The sequence below is a fragment of the Erigeron canadensis genome, chromosome 4 (genome assembly GCF_010389155.1).
Source record: "Erigeron canadensis isolate Cc75 chromosome 4, C_canadensis_v1, whole genome shotgun sequence".
Classification (NCBI taxonomy): Eukaryota; Viridiplantae; Streptophyta; class Magnoliopsida; order Asterales; family Asteraceae; genus Erigeron; species Erigeron canadensis.
Genome location: NC_057764.1, coordinates 25382287 through 25403499, shown reverse-complemented (window position 1 = coordinate 25403499; position 21213 = coordinate 25382287). Strand labels below are relative to the sequence as shown.

The following is a 21213-nucleotide window of genomic DNA, read 5'->3' as shown; positions in this document are numbered from 1 at the left end:
ATACATTGACCTAAAAATTGGCTTAAAAAAAAATTTGCACCCAATGATACGACGTGTATGGTTTTCCATAAGAAACTACTCACTCCTCACGCATAAATCAAAGCAAATTAATTCATGGCTTTAGTTTAACTACTTTTCTTGTTCCCCTTAGTATAATGGTAAAAGTGAAAAAAAAGTTGATAAAGTTGCAGGATTAATTCATCGACTACTTTATTCCGTAGAGCATGATAAACGACATTACATGGAACCAAACTTGTTAACTAATATATAAATGGTGATAGCTAGGTACCAATAATGACCCATAAAAAAGATGACTTATCTTTGCCTTAATTTAGCAATATGTATCGATCTCATGATATTTCAGTGATTTTGGTCACATTTTGAATCATCATATAATTAAAGTTATTTATCTCTTACAAATAGTTCAAGGCGCCATGCTTGTTTTCACATGATATATACTCGGTCCTCTACCCATTTAAACGTGATATATTTTGCTAGCTTCTATATATAGTTAGAAAGGTGAGAACATATTAACGAGAACTAACGGTACGAAATATGAAAGACTTATATGAAAAGAAGTGCAAGAAGATATACTGGCTGAGGCCATCATATAGTCGACGTCGTAATAATTATGCTATTATTGCATCTTGTATTTTGTTGGTTCCAGTTGCGGTATATGCTTTCCTTTTCATGTTCTTGATTGATACACGCTTCGACCTTGTAAGTTTTATTAGTTAAACGTAAACTCAGGGTTGTTCGGTTCAAAAAGATTTTAATGGAATTTGATGGAAAAGAATTTGGATTTTTTTTTCCCTATCTTGTTAGATTAACATAAAAAATTCCAATTTTATCAAATTGCATTAAAATCTTTGAACCAAATGGCCTCATGTTCCATTTACACTTAGCAGATTCTTATACAAAAGTAAAATTTATAACTATATATCAAGGCTTTTAAAAGTTGTAACAATTTACTTATATCATGCCTAGCTAAAAAGGTAATATGTTGTATTTTTGAATTGTGTTGCTAATTTGCCATAACGGTGTTCATTATATGTGCTAATTAATCTGACTAGTGTCCTTCATTGCGCTCGTAGTCTGTGTTTTCAGGTCAATCAATCTTGCAGTTATTCGAAGCAAAAGAGGCTTATGATGATCATTTGCCTCTTGACTGCCTTATATGGAATCAAACATCAACTTGTCCAAAGTACTATCCAACAAGTCACAAAAATTTAGATGGTATATCGGTCAAGACGTGTCCGGATTACTTTCGTTGGATCCATGAAGATCTACGTCATTGGAGAGATACAGGGATCACACGAGAGATGGTGGAGGTAGCTGGAAAGAGCGCACATTTCAGGCTAGCAATCGTTGAAGGAAAAGCATATATAGAAAAATTCAGAAAATCATTCCAGACTCGAGACTTGTTTACAATGTGGGGGTTTCAACAATTATTAAGGCGGTATCCGGGCAGGGTTCCTGATCTTGAACTTATGTTTGACTGTGGTGATCGGCCTGTGTTAAACATAAAGCCGTTTAGGGGGCCAAATCCTGGACCTCCACCATTGTTTAGTTATTGCTCTGATCCTTGGAGCTTGGATATTGTCATGCCAGATTGGTCCTTTTGGGGATGGTAAGTAATTAATCTTTAGTATCACTTATCCTATTTAATTTGCTTTACTTTAATACTTGTATTCATATATACGAGTAGTTATTATTAAACAAATAAGGTGAAACTTAACGAGCAATTAATGGTTGGATAAGTATGTGATTAATATCATTATATCTGGAGGTCTTGAGTTTGGTCCTAAATCCTTGCAAGACCCCCAGAAACAGTTTATCTACCTTAAGGACGGGTAAAACTGTTTACATGTCAAAAACGTCATTGGAACCTATAACACGTGGACGACGATGGTGTTGGGAGTTACTTAGTTACTTTTTCACAAATGCGATATACACTTCAAGAAAACAGCCCTTCGGCGATACCGTTTGTCTTTTAGTGACAACCTCATTGCCAAAACGCCTTTTTCTTGTAGTGATAGCTTGTCTTAACAATGATGTGATGCTATATATAAAGATAAAATTTATATTCAATTCTGCTGTAATAGGGCAGAAACAAATCAAAAGCCATGGGACATTGCATTGAAGGACATTAAAGAAGGAAACAAGAGAGTGAAATGGAAGGACAGGGAACCCTATGCTTATTGGAAGGGAAATCCCAGTGTCTCCCCTATCAGGATGGACCTTCTCAAGTGCAACGTTAATCACACTTCTCATTTGGACTGGGATACTCGTTTATTTGTTCAGGTTTTTATTTCTTTCTTTCTTAATCCATATAAATTTTATTTATTGTTTTTGTATATATGTTATATTGGTGTCATATATTGCACTTACTATTATATTGTATGGAAAATAGGATTGGAAAAAGGAATCTACGCACGGATTCAAGCAATCTAACGTCCAAGATCAATGTACCCACAGGTATAAGATTGATTTTAGTATTTGACAATACTATAAATATGATTTTTCTTTATTAAGAAAATCCGTTGGCAGGTATAAGATATACGTTGAAGGATGGGGATGGTCAGTGAGCGAGAAATATATATTGGCATGTGATTCGCCAACGTTATACATCACACTGCATTACTACTCTTTCTTTGCTAGAGGGTTGGAACCACTCAAGCATTTCTGGCCTATTCGAGAAACCGACAAATGTAAATCTCTTAAGTTTGCTGTCGAGTGGGGCAACAATCATACTTCTAAGGTAAAATGATCGTATTCCACACGAAAACATTTTTGATCTGCAGAATATGTTGTTATTAGTAAGTCTATTTTGGTTGTCACAACGACATAAAATTGTAAGAGAATGACTTTATGTTATTTTGTTTGAGTCACATGGGTTAGTTTTGTGAACCTCACTAGGCACAAGAGATGGGTAAGGAGTCAAGCCGGTTCACACAAGATGATATGAACATGGAACACGTTTATGATTACATGTTACACTTGTTGACGGAATACGCTAAGCTCTTGAGGTTCAAACCCAGTGTCCCTACAAATGCAATGGAGCTATGTTCCGAGTCCATGGTATGCTTATCAAATGGAATCTGGAAGAAGTTCATGGAGGATTCACTTGTGCAACACCCTGCTAAAACAAACCCGTGTACTCTGCCCCCACCATATGACCCAACGACTATTAAAGACATTATAGACAACAGAACAAGAACAATTAGACAAGTTGAAATGTGGGAAGATGAATACTGGAAGAATCAACCCCCGATTTGATTGCAATCTTTTTGAACTAGCTTGCTAGGTCACAGTTTGCTTGTAATTTTATATTAGCACAAATGTTTTACGTTTTGTGCCAAAAGTTGTCGCTGCACATGAATTGTAGTGTAACAAAGAAAATATTTCGTAATGATGGAAATGGATTTTGGGACTGCGGAAATCAAATTCGACTTGGATCAAGCAGTTACTTTATAGCCTTATTACAAAAAAATGTATGTAACAATAACTTTTTGACACATTACACATATCCTCAAGATAGTTCCTTGATTTATATATGAATTTTAAAAGGTTGCACATTATATAAATCATAAACTGAATTACATATAGTTTTTGGAAGTAAATACCACTGAAAACTCACAATTTCAATGGTGAAGAAAAAAAAAGGATCATGATAAAGTTACATTGACAAAGAAACCAAGATATATGTGTGTGTATATATAAAGTATACGCGTATATTTAGGACTGCTCCTCTTCCTGTGGTTGCTCTTCCTCGGGCGGTGGCTCTGGTTGGCTATCATCCTCATCCGTTGCTGCTGGTTCTCCTCCTCCATCTCCGCCACCTTCCTCCTCTGGTGGTGGTGGCTCGGGTGCGACATCCTCAGGCTTTACGTTACTCTTTCTATTTGCGGCCTCAAGGACATGAGTGTAATTTCCTTTCTCCATAAAGAGTTGAGCAAAATGATGTTTGCAGTACAGAACACCATCAAGGGCAGCATATGATGAGTGTGTAAGAGGGCAGCCTCCATGAGCACATTTAAAGCACGATTTATGATACGGTTCACCTTCCATCGTCACCTGTAAATGTTCGTAAATTTTCATTTACTCTACATGTTCACATTTGTCTACATTTAACATACAATGTACTCACCTTTTCGAGTGGGTAGACAGTTTTGTTACATTGTCTACATTTGTCTTGGGTACCAGAGAACATAGATGAGAATTTGCTTTGAGTCCTTGACTGCAACATCAATTTAGTTTTTATATAATACTCATCTCAATTCTCAAACACAATCATATGTATATATCCATAATTTAGCCGAGATTTTTATACACAAAAAGGAAAAAAAAAAAAAAGAAGTTGTTTGATCAACGTACCGTGTTTTCTCTATCTGGTTTCGCTGCAAATATTGGTAACAAATTGGAAAATCATCAATATCATATACAATACAAAACTTAATAACACAATGTACATATAAAAGTTGTATGTACATGGAAGCCAGAGGCTTGCTGCAAATGTGATACATAAAATTAGAAAGAAAAGAAGATCTTACATGTTTGAAAGTTCTTGCTAAAGTTTCCAGATTCTTTGAAAAGTTGTTCAAAGTGAGGCTTGCAGTAAAGTACTCCATCCATAGATGAGTAGCTATTCATCTGCAATAGAGAATGTCGTCATATGTCAAAAGGTTGATGTTTGAGTTTTAAAGGTCAAACCAATTGTTTTATAACATCAAAATTGACACAACAGTGTGGGTTAGCTCACTTGGTAGAGACTCGTGCCTATAGTGTTGAGTAGATTTGCCGATAAAAAAAAACCCAAATATTGTTTTATGAAAGAAAACAATTGTCTATAATGGGTTTTAAACCAACACAACATCTAAAAAAGTTTTGATATCTATTCACGAGATTGAGCTTGTCAAATTTGGATTTTGAAAACACTAGGCTGCAATAATTTTGATGGTATGTAAACGATAACAAAGCAATTAACGACAAATCTCTCCATGCATGATCTAAACGAGCCAAACACATTGCAAAAACATAAAGATCGAAGAAGATATAAGAAACAAACCGAAAGAGTGCCTTTACAATGGCTGCATCTAAAGCAAGATTTATGATAAGTAATCCCATCAACAGACAATAAATCGACGAAATAAACAGTCTTATCGCAAGCTTTGCATTTATCCAAAGTTCCTGTGAATGACATTGTCTTTTTCTTCTTATTTTTCTTGTTTAATATTATGCAAAAATATATAATCCTAATGAGAGGGAAAGTACCCAACAAAACTGGGTTATCAAATGACTAATTAAATGAGGATCAAAGGGAAAAGAATATCTGGTTTTGCGTGGGAAATATATTCCATTGTTGTAATTGTAAATTTTCTAAGTTTTTTAGAATGGTTTAATTTGATTGAATCAATGAAATACTAACACCTGATTGGAGATCCTAATAATTTTGAGGCTAGTATCCGATATTGATGGTAGAAAAAAACAGGGGTGGCTATTTTTTTTATAGTTTGATTGGTTCCAAAATAAAGCAAGGATCACATAACTATTGACTTATTAGCATTAGATTAGACTAGCACGTTACCCGTGCAATGCGGAGGTAATCGTGGCGGCGACGATGTGGTGGCAGGTGCGACAGTTGGTGACAGATGAGGCGTCGATTGATGTAGATTATTGATATAAAGGGTTAATGGAAATATTTTAAAAGATAAATGATTGATAGTGTAACGTAATCATTAATGTTAAGGGGTAGTGTAACTGAAAATATTATATATTTTAAGGATAGTAGATTAAAATATTACATGGAAGGACATTTTAGCATTTCCCCTCATGTAACTTTCAACATGGGGGTATTTTCTTTAATAAGTACTCCATCTGTCCCAATTTAAATGTCATAGTTTGACATTTTGGGTCTTTCTTGTTTAACTTTGACCGTCTAGATTTCTATTTATGTTATATAATATTTGATGTAATATATATGAATCAGTTAGGTTTTAAATATATTTTATAACGATATAACTTTCGCTAAGTATTATAAAACAAAAAAAAATACTATTAATGGTCAAAGTTGTGAAAGATTGGCTTGGATAGTCAAACGTGGACATTTAAATTGGGACGAATGGAGTATTATAGATATGATGCATACTATATTAAAACGACAATTTATATACACGAAAACAAGGACATGTAACATGAAAATACGGGTTAGAGTTTCAAATCTTTGTTACCTCTCTTTCACTACAATGTTACGTGATTTACCTTATCTCATGTTTGTCGTGGGATAATAATGGACCGGTTATCCATTTTATTTTACTTTTTACATATTAAAGTCAATCAGATTGTTAAATGGAAATAGATTTTCAGAAAAAATTGTAGGGATAGATTTATTTTTCGCCCCCTAAAGTGTTTCTAGTATATTGGCGTTTAAGACGATGCCCTTGGCTTATTTGGCGAAGTCTGACATTTGGAACACCAGACTTCCTAGTTTTATAGAAGTTTTTTTGCCAAAATACTGGTAACACCATAAGGGACGAAAATAATCTTATTCGTATAAATTTTTTTAGGTTTCCAATTAACTATTATCGGGATATCATTTTTGAATGATGCTAGATCACACGCAGCCCTCAGTGTATAGACATGCATATATAGACACAATGCCACAGTGAGAATGAGCTAGTGTAAACATGGTTACTTACACTTAGTTTGTTGAAATGCTTGTCATCAACCTTTTTTAGCTAAGTTCGTGTTAAGCACGAGCCATGTAAATCGGTTTTATGCCGAAAGGTATAGATATACGTAGAGATTATGGGAAAGGATAAATCATACGTAAATGAAATTCACATTGAGATGCAAGACGATGAGATGGTTATAGCGGGTCATGAAACACACATTGCTAGTCGTGCAGCCAATACGTGTTTATATTATATAGATATAGATATTGTATTGGAAAAAAAAAACGAGTATTAAAACAAATAAAACAAGTTTCTTTCCCTTAATTGAAAAATGGTTGTTTACTGAAAAATGGTTACGACTCATAAAAATCTATGTGTTTTAAGTTTATACATTTGCCCTCTATGAAACTTTGTGCATTTATGTTCATCCAATGATCATGATCTTATCGTATCTTGTTTCATCTTAATAATTGTTTTTTAATTAATCCCTATATATGACTAGTTTTAGGTAAAATAAAACAATTAAAGTAAAACAAGTTAAGCAATAAGTTTCTCTTCCATAAAAATCACCGTGCATCATAAAGATTATAGTGCATCAATTAGTTTGTGAATCTTTATACATCAATTTAACCATGATCTAAGGATCAAGACATTGAACACAATATTTATTGTTCACGAGCCTATCGAACAAACAAGACAGGCATCAATTTACATGTACTCAGTAGGACATTTCTCACTTAAAAAACACGTTATGTATGGATCAACTATAACATCATTTCTAATTATGTGTTTTTATAATATTCAAAAAATTATCAAGATTAAAGTTAAAAAAATATCATTTTCTTTTAAATACAACTGTACCTAATTGAGGGATGTCATTTGACAAAACATTGAACACAAGGGTTCAAAATAAACACTTGTCATTCATTCATTCATGTAATTTCCTTTTCACTACCGCCTTTCACACTCCACTTTCACGTCGGAAAACTAATGGCCGGCGAAGTTTCTGATCAAATCGACCGGAGATTCTTCGTCGCCGTACATGTCGGCGCTGGTTATCACTCACCGGTTAATGAAAAATCTCTCCGATCTGCCATGAAAACCGCCTGCCTTGCCGCCGCTTCTATTCTCCGAACGGTCTCCCTCTCTCTCTCTATATATATATATATATATAATAATAATAATAATATATATTTTATTGTATTTTTAGTAATTTGAAGATTAAATGATATGACTGTTTGAATATATAAGTATATTGTGCAAAGCCTTTTTTTTTTTTTTTTTTCTCAAAAGCTTTGACTTTTATGAAAAGCTTTTTTCAAATCAAGCTAATCAAAAAAAAAAAAAAAAAATTTAAGAAAAAGCTACCATTGGAGTAGCTGACTTTTTATAAAGGTTGAAGTTAATGGAATTAAAAGTGTTAACTTTACTATTACTTTTTGATTGATAATGTTGAATTTGTTTTGTTATAGGGTTCCGGGGGATGCGTAGATGCTGTATCAGCAGCTATTGAGACCTTGGAGGTATGACGGTTGTCGCCGTGTCATGACTAGCCTTAAAATATGTAGTTCTGTTCCTGTTTAATGAATAAACGGAAAGACGAATTGAAAGCGAGTAGGTCCTTTATTATATAGGTATAGGCTACTATAGTATAGGTAGGAGGAGTACATTATGGCACAACATGTCACCCGATACCAATAGACCGAAAGAAGGTTGCAGCACTGATTGAGTACTTGTATACTAGGTTGTTTCACTTTGTAGAAATTCGTGGAACTAGTTACTGATTTTCATCAGTTATTGGGAAGAGTATCTATTGTAACTCAAATTATATTTAAACTCTTTTTGGTCTTAAAAATTTTAGACTAACGATAAAACTCATTTATTGAATGTTGAGCTGCAGGATGACCCATGCACAAATGCTGGGAGAGGGTCAAATTTGACAGAGGATGGTCACGTTGAATGTGATGCGAGTATTATGGATGGTAATTCTGGAGCATTTGGGGCTGTAGGAGCTGTGCCAGGTATATCCTTAAATAGCTTTATAAATATTTTTCTGAAGACACATGTTCAGTATATATTTAGATTGTTTACACTGGGGCTTTTGTTCTCATATATATGTATTTTACCTTTCCGTGAAGCATATGATTACCAGGTGTAAGAAATGCCATTAAAATTGCGGGTCTGCTGATCAAAGAGCAGATGTCAAGTTCATCCCTGCTGGGTCGCATTCCTCCCATGTAAACTTCCATCACATTTTTGTCTTTCTGCTATACATCATAAGCTAGTTTTTCTGTTGTGGCTGCATCTGCCTGTACAGTTTCTCTCTTCCTTTGGATAAAAGTATAAAACTAAGGCTGAATGTGAAAGTCAGTCCTTACAGCCAATTTTTAACTATTTTTGCATTCTGTTTTACCAAAATTGTATAGCTCACTTAGTAATTTAGTATATCTAGGTATGTAAGGTTTGTAGAAACCTATTTATCCTGATCCAATAGAAGCCCAATATGAGTGCTACATGTAAAAAGTAGTAAACATTTGGACCTGATCAATATCATATCAACTAATATGGTTTTCTAAGATTGTTAAAACTGTGTGTGGTAGGTATCATAGCAATTCAGTATTCACTAATTACACAGTAATGCAATGTTTGACTTGTCCTTTAATTCAATGAGAGCCGTGATTAATAACCAAAAATCTACAACACCCCTTAGTAAGGCAGGGTAACTACCAATTTTCTATTTAGTTACTTGTATGGCAAAGTTTCAAAATCACTATATGTGCAATACCTACTCAAAATGAATTCAAACTTCTTTTTATGTGTGATACTGGTACATTCTCCCTAATACACTTTTCTTTTTTCAATATCCTCTCAGGTTTTTAGTCGGTGAGGGTGCGCGTGCTTGGGCAAAGTCCAAGGGCGTTGATATCCCTGGAACCTTTGAAGAGGTCGATGAGGTAGCCTTGACCAGGGACCCAGTTCCCATCTCATAAATTTTACATGTGACATCTAAGATACACTAGACTACAATTTTCTGCTTACAGTGGCTTGTGACAAGAAAGGCAAAAGAACAATGGAAGAAGTATAAAGCAATGCTTGAAGATGCTATGGCCAGAGTTTACTCAGGGGAACTATTATCTAGGCCTCAACAAATTGATAATGCATCTGGTATGCGTAGTTAAAAGGGCACTTTTTATGTATAAGTTCAGTTCAATGCAATTGAACTTCATCAAAGAATTAGTTATAATTTTATAATGAAGCTGCAGTCTGCACTACTTTTGTCTTGTAAATCTGTCTTTCTTTGTGAGCATTTTCTTGAAACTGGTTGGTACAGGTTTAGGAGACTAAAAATGTAGTTAAAACTCAGTCATTTTATTGTCTTTTTAGCTGATTGGCTGAAACGTTATCTTACCTCTTGGCTAAGGTTTTCATATAGAATTTCAAAGTTATAGTTGAGCTTTGACATAAGTTTCCGAAGTATAAGTTTTGATGAATTTCATGTATGTTTTACAATCAGTTGATTTAAGTCATATGGCCGGTGGTGATCATGTTACGCAACCTGCACCTGGAGAAGACAGAATCATGGATACTGTAGGAGTTATATGTATCGATAAGGAAGGAAATATAGCATCTGGAGCTTCTAGTGGTGGCATTGCACTAAAGGTAATCTAGCTGCAATATTCAAACATTTGTAACCTAACCCCACCCGCATCTCGCATCGGTCCTTAATTTTTCAAATTAAGCAAAAGAAAAGACATACCTTGCCTAAGTATTTTAACTTCTTTTTTATGTTCCTTTTGGTGATAACATGCTACTATTATGGAAAATAAATGATTAGTTGGTTTTGGATCGTGGTTCCCTATTATCTATTTTCTCAAACATTAAATTGCATCTACTCTAGAGGTGGCAAGATGGGCAGGCAGGTTGAGCAATGGGTTCCATTTGAAGCATGTAACTTTTGGCAGGGATCGAAACGGGTCTAGTAAAACTGAGTTTAAGTGCTTGTTCCACTTATGTTTTTTATATGTATTAATGCAATACACTATAATTTTACAAAATCAACATTCTCACATTTTATATAAGTTTTTGAACTAAGATATTAACTAGGTTCAATGTCTTAAAATTTAATATAGACTTTTTAGCGACTTTCAATTTGCTGGGGGTTGACTCGTTTCCATTTAGCTAAATATGTTTATTCAAGCCATTTCGAGTTTGAGAACACAACCCCGAATCGACTGAATCATAAAGAAATGAATTGAAAATGAAGTTTATGTGGAAGGTTAAGATAATTGAACTGCTTAAGTAAATGCGGTATCCTGCTTTTAGTCATCCATTGTGTTCCCTCAGTCCCTGATTTCCAGAGACACGAGATTTATGTAAACTAATATTATTATTATTTATCAATTATTCGATTGCTTTATATGTTGAGAAAATTCTTCTTGAAATTAATTTAGGTCAGTGGGCGTGTGGGATTAGCAGCAACATATGGTTCTGGTTGTTGGGCATCCTCGAAGGGCCAAATTGACGATCCTTTATTAGTTGGTTGCTGTGTTAGTGGTTCCGGAGAAACTCTGATGAGGAACTTTGTTGCTCGGGAGTGCTGCACATCTTCATTATTGTATGATTTGTATTTGCTTTTTTCAGATATTATTTTTGTTAAATAATAAAAGCAGTGTTGTAAACTTCTGAGTCCAAGGGCGAATAATTTTGAACATAGTTCACAAATTTGTCAAAGTTCAGTCAAAAATTGCGCAACTTGGGAAAAAATCGGCCAACTCACCGTTCAAAAATGGGTCCAAAATCGGTTTGAAGTATTAAAACTATTCTGTTAATGTTTCTAAACATACTTTTAGGGTCCTATGAACAATTTCCTGTGAACATGTCATATACTTTTAGCGTTATATGAATAATTTTGAGGTCCTATGAACTGTGATTGCAGGTCTCATACTGGTCCAGGTGCTGCCTGCTCAAAAGTCTTGGAGTCCATCATCAAAGACAGTAGGCGAAATGGTAGTGATGGAACTGCAGGAGTTCTGCTTGTCCAAGCCAAGGCTCCCTTAGTTGTGAGTTTTCAAAAATCTTTACCAGATGTGTTGAAATGGGCTGGAGTGGTTGGACCAGAACACTTTAGTAACAAGAAGCTGTCTTTTTATGAGCAGTTATTTTGTCAAATTTGATAAGAAAAATTAATATGATGAAATAAAATTTTCTTTTTGAATAAAATGAGTTTAGAGATTTTATGCATTACAATTTTACAAATACACATGCTGTAGGGGTTGAACCTTTTTTCCCCCCTATATATCTTATTTGTCTTGATAGAGGTCAATGGTAACTCGAATGAACTGATAGATAAGTAAATGGGTTGAAATTGCCACCTTTGCATACTACTGGTTAGAGTTTTGAAGTTTGAGTTGGCTTTGATAGGCATGTGGAGCATCATCACTGTTGAAATCTGTTGAAATTGTGGCTAGCTTCACTTCTCTGTCTTTTGGAATAGGCTATTTTGATAATTCCATGGAGCAACCAAAGGTATGAAACTTTTCTTTGCTTCCTATTAATAAGATGGGGAAAAATGGTTAAATAACCTTCACTTACTCCGTAAGGCCTGTGCTGGCTTGATGGGAAGAAAGATTTTCAGTTACATAGTTTCTGTCCTATTAACAAGCAGAAGTCATAGTTAAGTGAGATAAGAAATAAAAAAGATCACTGTATGCAATTAGAACATTAACCATAAGCTACACTTGGATTTGTCAAATCCAATTATATTGAATAACATTAATGTAACTGATATTATTAACTTTAAATATGTAAATAGTGAAAAAAGAATTTCTAACTAAAAATCAACAAACAGTGATTACTTGACTATTTCGCTAAGATCATATTCTGCGAGATAAATTATCGATCTCAAACCATTCATTATCTTGCATTCATCAATTGTTCTTCTCAATGGTATTTTCAATTCTTTAAAAGGGTTATGAATAGTTTTAAAGATGCATGGAAGTTTCCTGGTGACTGAATATACAACTTTCCTGCAAATATGTGTTGATATTTGTTAACTCGCAAGTCATTACCATTCCTTTCATTCATGTTTAGCTATTATTATAAAGCTTGATCCCCTTCTAAAAGGAATAAGATGTCAGTCACTACTTTGACTAGTACAATTAGGGTTAATCAATCTCACAAATCTTTTATTTATTATTAATAGAACCGGATTTTTCTTATCAGTTCTTTCAGAATATTTACCTGAACAGTGAGACATGTTCAATCACCAGCCAAAAATCTGTTGGAAATGAGGATGAAGATATATGTCAAGATGGTTAAGCTTATAATAATTTTGTTAAATAGATAAAGAGTGTATATTGTACCTGTTTCTAACGAACCCCTATATAACAAAAAGCTTGTTAAACAGGATGTGGGGTCTCTGGAGTCTAGAAAATGAGTAACATCCTTAATATTTGCAGCAGTTTATTGTACTTTAAAGTTTAAAGTATAATGATCATTAAGATGTTCTTTATTAATGCTGTGTTTTTGTTTTCTTTTTTTCTTTCAGGCTTCCATCTTGAGGAGGACAAAACAACGGAATAATACAGACATTTGCCAATATGCAGCGTTAGTCAACCTCTCTTCCAAGTAGATATGGGGTTCAGGCTGGTGTTTTATGTACAGTTTCGTAAGTTATACAAATACATTTTACTATTTAACCACCTTATATGTCTTAAAAGTTACACATGCTTGACTAAACAGGTTCTTATAGTGTAATGGATCTTTTCCGTTTTTAATGATAGAGTTGGATTAATCTTATTTGTTTCACGTGTTTTCGGTAATCATATTATTATGCAATCTGTGTCAGTTTGGCCTACCTCTGGAAAATTGAATCTACTATACGTTCATGGCATTCAATTAGTGTATAGGTTCATGAAGAAGGTGTTTACCGGTGATATTCTGTGGCACTTGTAATCTACTTGAGCTTTTAGGTTGAAGTTAAGTACAAGCAATTCATCTTAATTTTATCTAAACATATTTAGCATTTAGAGAAAATATGGTTAGCTTCGACTTTAGACTTTTATATATGAACAAGGGGACAGAAATTCTGGGTGCATCAACTTCTACATGAAGTGGCATTGAATATGCTATATAGTTTTAATTAAAATATTTCAGTGTCATACTAACAAAGAATGACACGTCACTGTGAGTTTATAATATCAGGTGACATTGGATTAAAACATCTTTTTTATTGTCAAAGTAAATTTAAAGATATCAAAGCCAAGATAAAAGTGGCTTCATAATAATACCAAATGTATATAATATTACAACCACTGCGACACTCGGGAAAACTTCATCACAGAACATAGCGAGCACATCAAAGATCCAAAATAACCTGAACATATGCACCAACAATTATTTTTTGAACGTAATGGCTAAATGAAAATCACTCTAAATCATATGTTCTTTTGAAAGATATTACCCCATTTTTATCGAAGAAGCATCCCGAGTGACCACCATGGGAGACGATGTTAACTTAACTGGAGTTTCTACACCTTCAGCAAACAAATTCAGGACACGCACAACTAATGTAAAAGTTTGCGTTTTTTTTTTTTTTTTTTTGCAAAATCCCAGTGTAAGCACTCGTGGCCATTTTTTAAGTAAAGATTGTAGACTGAGAAATAGCTTAAACACAAAGTTGTGATTTATTCTGTTTTTGGTTATGATAGAAAAAAATACATACAAAATAGAGAAGATAGACAGTCAGAGATTACAACCAACCTTGTTTCAGCTAATCAATGTGATTGACTTATGTGCACTGACATGAAATAAGATCTTTTATTTAGTATACTGAAGATATAAAAGTCCTAACGAAAGATACAAAAACAACAATCGTGCTCACAAGCATCGTTTTCATGATCAAGTATCATCGAAAAGACACAATCTTCTAAATTTGTGGTCAATAAAAAGATACGGCCCCATTTCTATCAAAGAAACACCCAGAAGGCTCATCTTGGGGAGACAATGCTACCTTAACCGGAGTTTCTGCACCATCTTCCACACTTAGTATACCAGTATTACGGTTAATATCTGTTTTAACAAAGCCTGGACACACACAATTGATGCATATTGCTGTATTTTTTCTAGCAAAGATCCTTGTGTAAGCATTCATGGCTGCTTTTGAGACAATATATGCTGATAATGTAGTAGGCCAGCCTTTAATTTCTAACAATCCGTCTTTATAATCATTCAGATACTGGTCAAGTACTTCATCTATTTTCTCTTCTGTTAAATTTTCAACATCACTTAATATTCCTATAGCCCATTCATTTTTCAAGCCCTGCATTATGCAAAAGATCATTTAACTATCGTCAATCACATACACCGCTATAGAAACATGGTGTTAATTAAGTTGGATCGTGTACCTTTAACTTTCCCATGGACGACGAAACATTTACAATTTTGGGGGAGTCTGATAATTCGAGGAAGGGAAGGAAATGCTCAATCATTCTCTTGGCACCATAGTAGTTTGTTTGCAGACATTGTACAACCAACTCCTCATTATCAGTTAACATGCCTTCCATCTTGATTTGGGTTCCAGTAGCCTATAATGAAAATGCAACAATAATAACAGAAAAATCAGAATAAAAAAAGACTCGTTAGTTTAAACTACCATTACGCTTCAAGTTTTCCTCAAATAACTTGATCAGTTATCCAACATATCGTAATCACATAGATGCAGTACTCAACTAGCAAAACTATTTAATCTTTGCAAGTATTCCATGTTAAAAGTCATTTTCTACAAGTCTTTGAAAGATCAGAAAAACTACACCAACTAAATCCATCAACTGGATTAAAAAGTCACATATCTGTATATAACTTGATTGGACTGAATTTTGTCTACATATTCTACTGTTCCTTTTGGTATTTTAGATATCCTAAACGATAAACTATAATCTACTCAAAACATGTATCGACTGGGACATTATAGGGAAAAAGAAGATTGTTTATAAATTCATCAGAAGGTAAACTTCAAAACAAACATACCTCATTGCCACTAGTTGTTGAAGCTCTAAAAGCTTCTTCATCTACCATAACTCCACCAATTCCTGCATTGTTCACCTGTGATATCACAAAAGGTGAACAATTACGATCATTTTTCATTTTATGTGCCTGTTAACCAATCTACCTATCTGTCGTCAGTAGTATATATCTATAATTTCCATGAAATGGGACGACGACTCGTATATGGAACTAAGGGAAGATGGCTGATATATGATAAAAGTGCAAAATATCAAGATTTAAGAGCATGGTTGTGAAGTATTATACCAAAATATCAAGCTTGCCAAATTGGTTTTTCAAAAACTGAGCTAAAGAAGCAACGCTAGCAGGGTCAGCCACGTCGAGCTGATGAAATATAACAAGATCACAAATATCAGTCCCTTTGAACTTCTCGAGTGCAGCAATCCCTCTGTTTTCATCTCTAGCAGTCAACACCACTTTGACCCCGTTTGAAGCAAGTTGTTTGCAAATCTCGAATCCAATCCCTTTGTTTGCCCCTGTTACCACTGCATATCTAAACACATTTTCATTCACATGTTCAAATTGTTTTGCTCCATCTCAACAACAGAAACAAAAAAACAGAACTTATATAGGCATTGACTACAGAAATCAGAGCGAAAATATGGTAAAACATAGATCCAGGAATTGTTGTTAGGATAAGAAAGTGATACCACAAATGTATACACACGAAAGCCACCAACAAAAGGTTGACTTTTCCGAATCTTAAACAAATAAATGTTATAATTACTACTTGTTGGATAAATTTATAGTATAATTACTACTACATTACAAAGAAACAAACAATCTTGTATCTATACTAAGAAAATAAATATTATGAATGACTGATTAGTGATTACTAAATATGATTTCTATAATGTTAGTATCTCCTATCTTCTATATCTATATATATTAAGCAATAAAAGAACACAGATGTTGATCGGATATATGGCCAGGAGAATGATAAAGTCGTGACAATACCTGTGGATTCCAGATTCTGCCATTTATTTCTGGTGGCTTGATTGGGAGAGTTTAATGTTCTTTTTTTTTGGAGCAAGAAGCATTTGTTTGTCAGTGAGTATATTTAAAAATCCTACCTGCCTGCCACCATTTTTCAATTGTTTTGTTTAACAACCAAAGAATCTTCTGTTATACTACAAATTTTGATTATAGGGATTATGACCTGTGATCTACTCGGGTGTCTATGTAATATAATATTATTCTTATTTGGCTACCTACTCCATTGTTTATAAGGACCTTGGTAAGACCTAACTGGCCGGTTCCGGTCTGTTTAAGGGCAATCATAGTTCTGGGCCGTTTATGCGCCTCTACTAGCTTCAACAACCCAAGTCTGGTTCTTCTAAACCTCTTCATAATATTACTATGTATCAAAAGCTTTTTGAAAACCTGATCTATTTGACACTAAGTCACTAACTATGTTGTTCAATGTTTGTCACAATTTATGGTTTACATTTCAATATTCTTCTTAGAGTTATGAGATATTTATTGTACAATCGAATGAGTCAAAGAAGCAATTTGGTATGATGACCAGTAACACTATGGCATCTTGCAAGCCATAGGAAAGACAGCAACTTGAGTGCGGAGAAGGGGAAAAATTGTCGGCCTACGAATGTGGTTTCGATCCTTTCGGTGATGCCAGAATTCGTTTTGTTATTTCAGGAATTTTTTTCAGATATGACGGAATTGATATCGCCGTGAAATCTTTCTTTTTTTTATTGCTTGCTTTCTTCTGACTCCTTACGTATACTTCACTCGTTGGGTTCGGCTGTCGGTTGTTTTTGACAGATCCGATCGGGTGTTCATAATCTGGAGTAAAAGGATTCGAACCTTTGCATGCCCAAAAAATGAGACATTCCATGCCCTCGAAGAGTGCTTTGCCGTGCTAGGTCACTGACATATCCTTTTTTGTCTTTATTTGACCCGAAGCCCTTGCCTCAACCGGTAAAACCATACTTACATAGGGCATGGCTTCGGCAGTGAGGATCGCCCTCACAGCGAAACCAATAGCCGAAATAATAAAACCAGAACTGCTAACTACATACGGATCACGCTAAGCTGTTCCAACTCTGGCAGGCACGCAGTCACTCGAGCGAAAAAGTCTTTCCTTCTAGTCCGTAAATAGTCTCAAGCAGCTTTAACGCATGCATACATGTGGAATTTCTGTGGATTGTGTTGGGGGAAATCTACCAAAGCTAGGCAGATACATGTGGATACATGTGGAATTCTTATTTTTTAACCAGCGGCAATGGCAAGATCTGAGATGTCAGTTCTTGAAGACAAGCCTCAACCTTATTCTGACTCCTACTCGGGCAATCAGGTTCAAGTTAAGCCCGAACAGCTTAGTTTTCCACTTCTCTTTGGACACAAGCTTCTTTCCTAAACACCAAGGATCAGGCAACAACACAGTCAACATACGCAAACAACAGAACCTAATCGTTAGTGCATACATCGCAATATAATAATCGACGCAGTGCAGGGCACAACTGAACTTAGGTGTTTATCAGGAGCCTTAGACCCACAACCTATAAATTGACAGGTTATCACACATATCACAGTAAACCAAAACTCAATTGATATTAACCTATTAACTGATGATTAAACAAAAACACACGATTTCCAAATAATGCATACAGCATATGATGCATTAATTCAAAAGGTTGTGACACCATTTCTATCAAAGAAACACCCTGAAGGACTACCGTTTGGAAGCAATGCTGCCTTAAACGGAGTTTCTGCACCTTCCTCGACACTTAAAACACCCATATTATGGGTCAAATATCTTATAACAAAGCCTGGATCCACAGAATTGATGCAAAAACTTGCGTATTTCTTGGCCAGAATCCTTGTATAAGCATTCAAGCATGCTTTTGAAAGTCTATATGCTGACATTGAATTCGGCCATCCTTTGGCTTCTAACACTCCCTCTTTAAAATCCTTAAGGAATTGAATACATCATGTACTTCATCTATTTTCTCTTCTGTAGGTTATCTACATCACTCAATATTCCTATAGCCCATTCATTTTTCAATCCCTGCCATTTACGACGCCATAAGGTTAAATGAATATCCGAGGTCATCAAATGTGCTTTAGATCTATCAAGAAAAACTTTTTATATAGTATACTGATGCATGTAGTAGAAGTCGATCATTTTTAATCACGTACCTCTAATTTTCCAACGGGGGAAGATACATTAACGATCCTTGGGGAATCAGATAATTGGAGTAGAGGAATGAATTGCTCAACCATTCTTTTTATTCCATGGTAATTTGTTTGCATACATTGTGCAGCTAGCTCGTAAGTTTGGGTAATTATCTTGTTCCACCCATCGGTCTTGGGTCCTGGAGAATCTTCCACCAAAACCTCAACGATCCCGGAATTGTTAACCTATACATAAATCCACCCTTTATAAGGTTCTAGAGATGTTTCTGGAAGCAGTCATTTTACCTTATGATAAAGGTAAGACTGTCTACGTACATTTCACCATCCCTACCCCTCTTATACATGACTAGATGCCATTGTTGTTATTGTAAAGAAAATATATACTATATGTTATTGGTTTTATAGTTATACATCTATTGGTTCAATTTATTTTAAAGAAATAAAGACGAAACCAGAAAAATTTAACAGAAGGTAACACCATAACAAAGAATAGTGATCATACCAAGATATCAAGCTTTCCAAATTGCTCTTTCACAAACTGAGCTAAGGAAGCAATACTAGCTGGATCACGCACATCAAGCTGATGAAACACGACATGATCACAAATATCGGTCCCTTTGAATTTCTCGAGTGCCTCAATCCCCCTGTTACATCTCTAGCAGTCAACACTACTTTGCACCATTTGAAGCAAGTTGTTTGCAGATTTCGAATCCAATCCCTTTGTTTGCTCCTGTTACAACTGCATATCTACACAAAATATAATATACAATAAAAAAGTGAGTATAGGGTTGTTATGCACCCAACTTGGGTGAAAAACCCCTCACATACCAATATTTTAATATTTTGAATAAATGCTTGGCCCCAATGATTTTTATGGTTTATAAGGGATTATTACCTATGGATGTAACTAACTATGTCCAAATGTTTATGTTATGTAAAGATCTTGTAAAAAGTTTATGTAACTTTCAAATCTCGATTATTGGATGTACCTAATCATTTAAAAACTTACACGTGGCAGATTATATGGTTGTCACATATACCCTGATACAATAACCATGATTTGAAAGTTCATTACATTACATAAACATTTTACGAGATTATTACATAATATAGATATTTTGTCATAGTTAGTTACATCCATTGGTAATAATCCCTTTAAAAAAAGATATGTGAGGGTTTTTCACCAACTTAAGTGCCTAACAGCCTCATATTCCCTTCCCACTATATATAATATATAACTATTACTATATTTATAGCTCATTCTTCATTATCTATCTATCAAATGGCTGAATACCAGTGTAACTGAGAATATTACTAATACCTCTTTTGTACTGCCATTTAATTTGAGCTTCACCTTGAGCTACTTAACTAATTATGAAATGAAGGAGAGCAGCTAATTAGGATGAACTTATTATATAGTGGTGACTGGTGATGATACTCACACTTTTTTATAAGTTTTATTTAAGAGTGTTTGGCAATGCATTTTTAAATTAAATTTGTTATTTGAAAACTGCTTTTGAATAAACATGTTCTTGCTTATTATTCTAAAATTATGTTTTTTCTCTATGTAAACGAAAATAATTATTCTAAAACCATGTTTTTTCTTTATGTAAACACAAATAATCACTTCTCCAACCAAATAATTTTTCTGATTATTTGTGTTTTATAAGAGCAATAATCAGATTATCTATTTAAAACATAATATTTTATTATTCTAAAACCCTCCCTTTAGTTCTTTGAGTCTTTCCTTAATTATTATATTTTTATTACTCTGTATTATATTGTATTTTATTCTATTTTCACCATATTTTAAACCCGATAACATGTTTATTAGATTGTTAAAATGAATAATTTCTTAAGTCCTTTTATATGAATGCTTACTAACTTTTAGTAAAATATATTAAAAAAAAAAAAATCTTAACTTACATTCCTAATCCTACTCTCGATTTCAAGTTTAAATGTTTGCTTACTATTTTAAATTTATCTACGAGCAATCTAGGATAAACTCATTATTATGAAAATACAATACTTTTAGCATTTCATATTGGATTTAAAAACTTCATAACATTCCTTTCATAACTATATATATATAGACACTTAGTCGGTGAAAATAATCAAGTTTTTGACTTTTTAGTCCTTCAAGAGTTTGACATATCTTCATTATGTATCTTACATTTGTTTTCACTATTTTAATATGCTCATTTAAGACAAATATATTCTTCCAACCAATTAGGAGAGAATCAATAGATTTCTTTTCGAGACCAATTTATCCTTCCCGAACACAGCATACAACTCTCTGTTGTACTGTGCTATCCAAGTG

At 34.1% G+C, this 21213-nt stretch overlaps 4 protein-coding genes and 1 pseudogene across 4 annotated transcripts; 2 read left to right on the top strand and 3 right to left on the bottom strand.

Moving 5' to 3' along the window:
- Positions 1-555: 555 nt before the first annotated feature.
- On the top strand, positions 556-3279 carry LOC122597232 (protein O-glucosyltransferase 1-like). Its single transcript, XM_043769851.1, has 6 exons — positions 556-720; positions 1095-1630; positions 2106-2304; positions 2414-2478; positions 2551-2761; positions 2920-3279. Exons 1-6 carry the CDS (start codon positions 556-558, stop codon positions 3277-3279), a joined length of 1536 nt encoding a protein of 511 aa, XP_043625786.1.
- Positions 3280-3671: 392 nt separating this feature from the next.
- LOC122598111 (LIM domain-containing protein PLIM2b-like) lies at positions 3672-5250 on the bottom strand. The gene is made up of 5 exons (XM_043770715.1): positions 5069-5250; positions 4554-4653; positions 4378-4400; positions 4151-4240; positions 3672-4077 (listed from the first exon to the last, which is right to left on the bottom strand). The coding sequence occupies exons 1-5, from the start codon at positions 5201-5203 to the stop codon at positions 3739-3741; spliced, it is 687 nt and encodes a 228-aa protein (XP_043626650.1). The 5' UTR covers positions 5204-5250; the 3' UTR covers positions 3672-3738.
- Positions 5251-7612: 2362 nt separating this feature from the next.
- LOC122596274 (putative threonine aspartase) lies at positions 7613-13472 on the top strand. The gene is made up of 11 exons (XM_043768825.1): positions 7613-7811; positions 8147-8197; positions 8575-8695; positions 8827-8911; positions 9547-9628; positions 9716-9839; positions 10189-10334; positions 11126-11289; positions 11611-11734; positions 12096-12200; positions 13222-13472. Exons 1-11 carry the CDS (start codon positions 7665-7667, stop codon positions 13303-13305), a joined length of 1233 nt encoding a protein of 410 aa, XP_043624760.1. The 5' UTR covers positions 7613-7664; the 3' UTR covers positions 13306-13472.
- A 1001-nt stretch (positions 13473-14473) lies between these two features.
- On the bottom strand, positions 14474-16812 carry LOC122594911 ((+)-neomenthol dehydrogenase-like). The gene is made up of 5 exons (XM_043767198.1): positions 16695-16812; positions 15984-16230; positions 15702-15776; positions 15080-15259; positions 14474-14994 (listed from the first exon to the last, which is right to left on the bottom strand). The coding sequence occupies exons 1-5, from the start codon at positions 16715-16717 to the stop codon at positions 14614-14616; spliced, it is 906 nt and encodes a 301-aa protein (XP_043623133.1). The 5' UTR covers positions 16718-16812; the 3' UTR covers positions 14474-14613.
- A 1571-nt stretch (positions 16813-18383) lies between these two features.
- LOC122597230 lies at positions 18384-20231 on the bottom strand (annotated as a pseudogene).
- Positions 20232-21213: the final 982 nt, after the last annotated feature.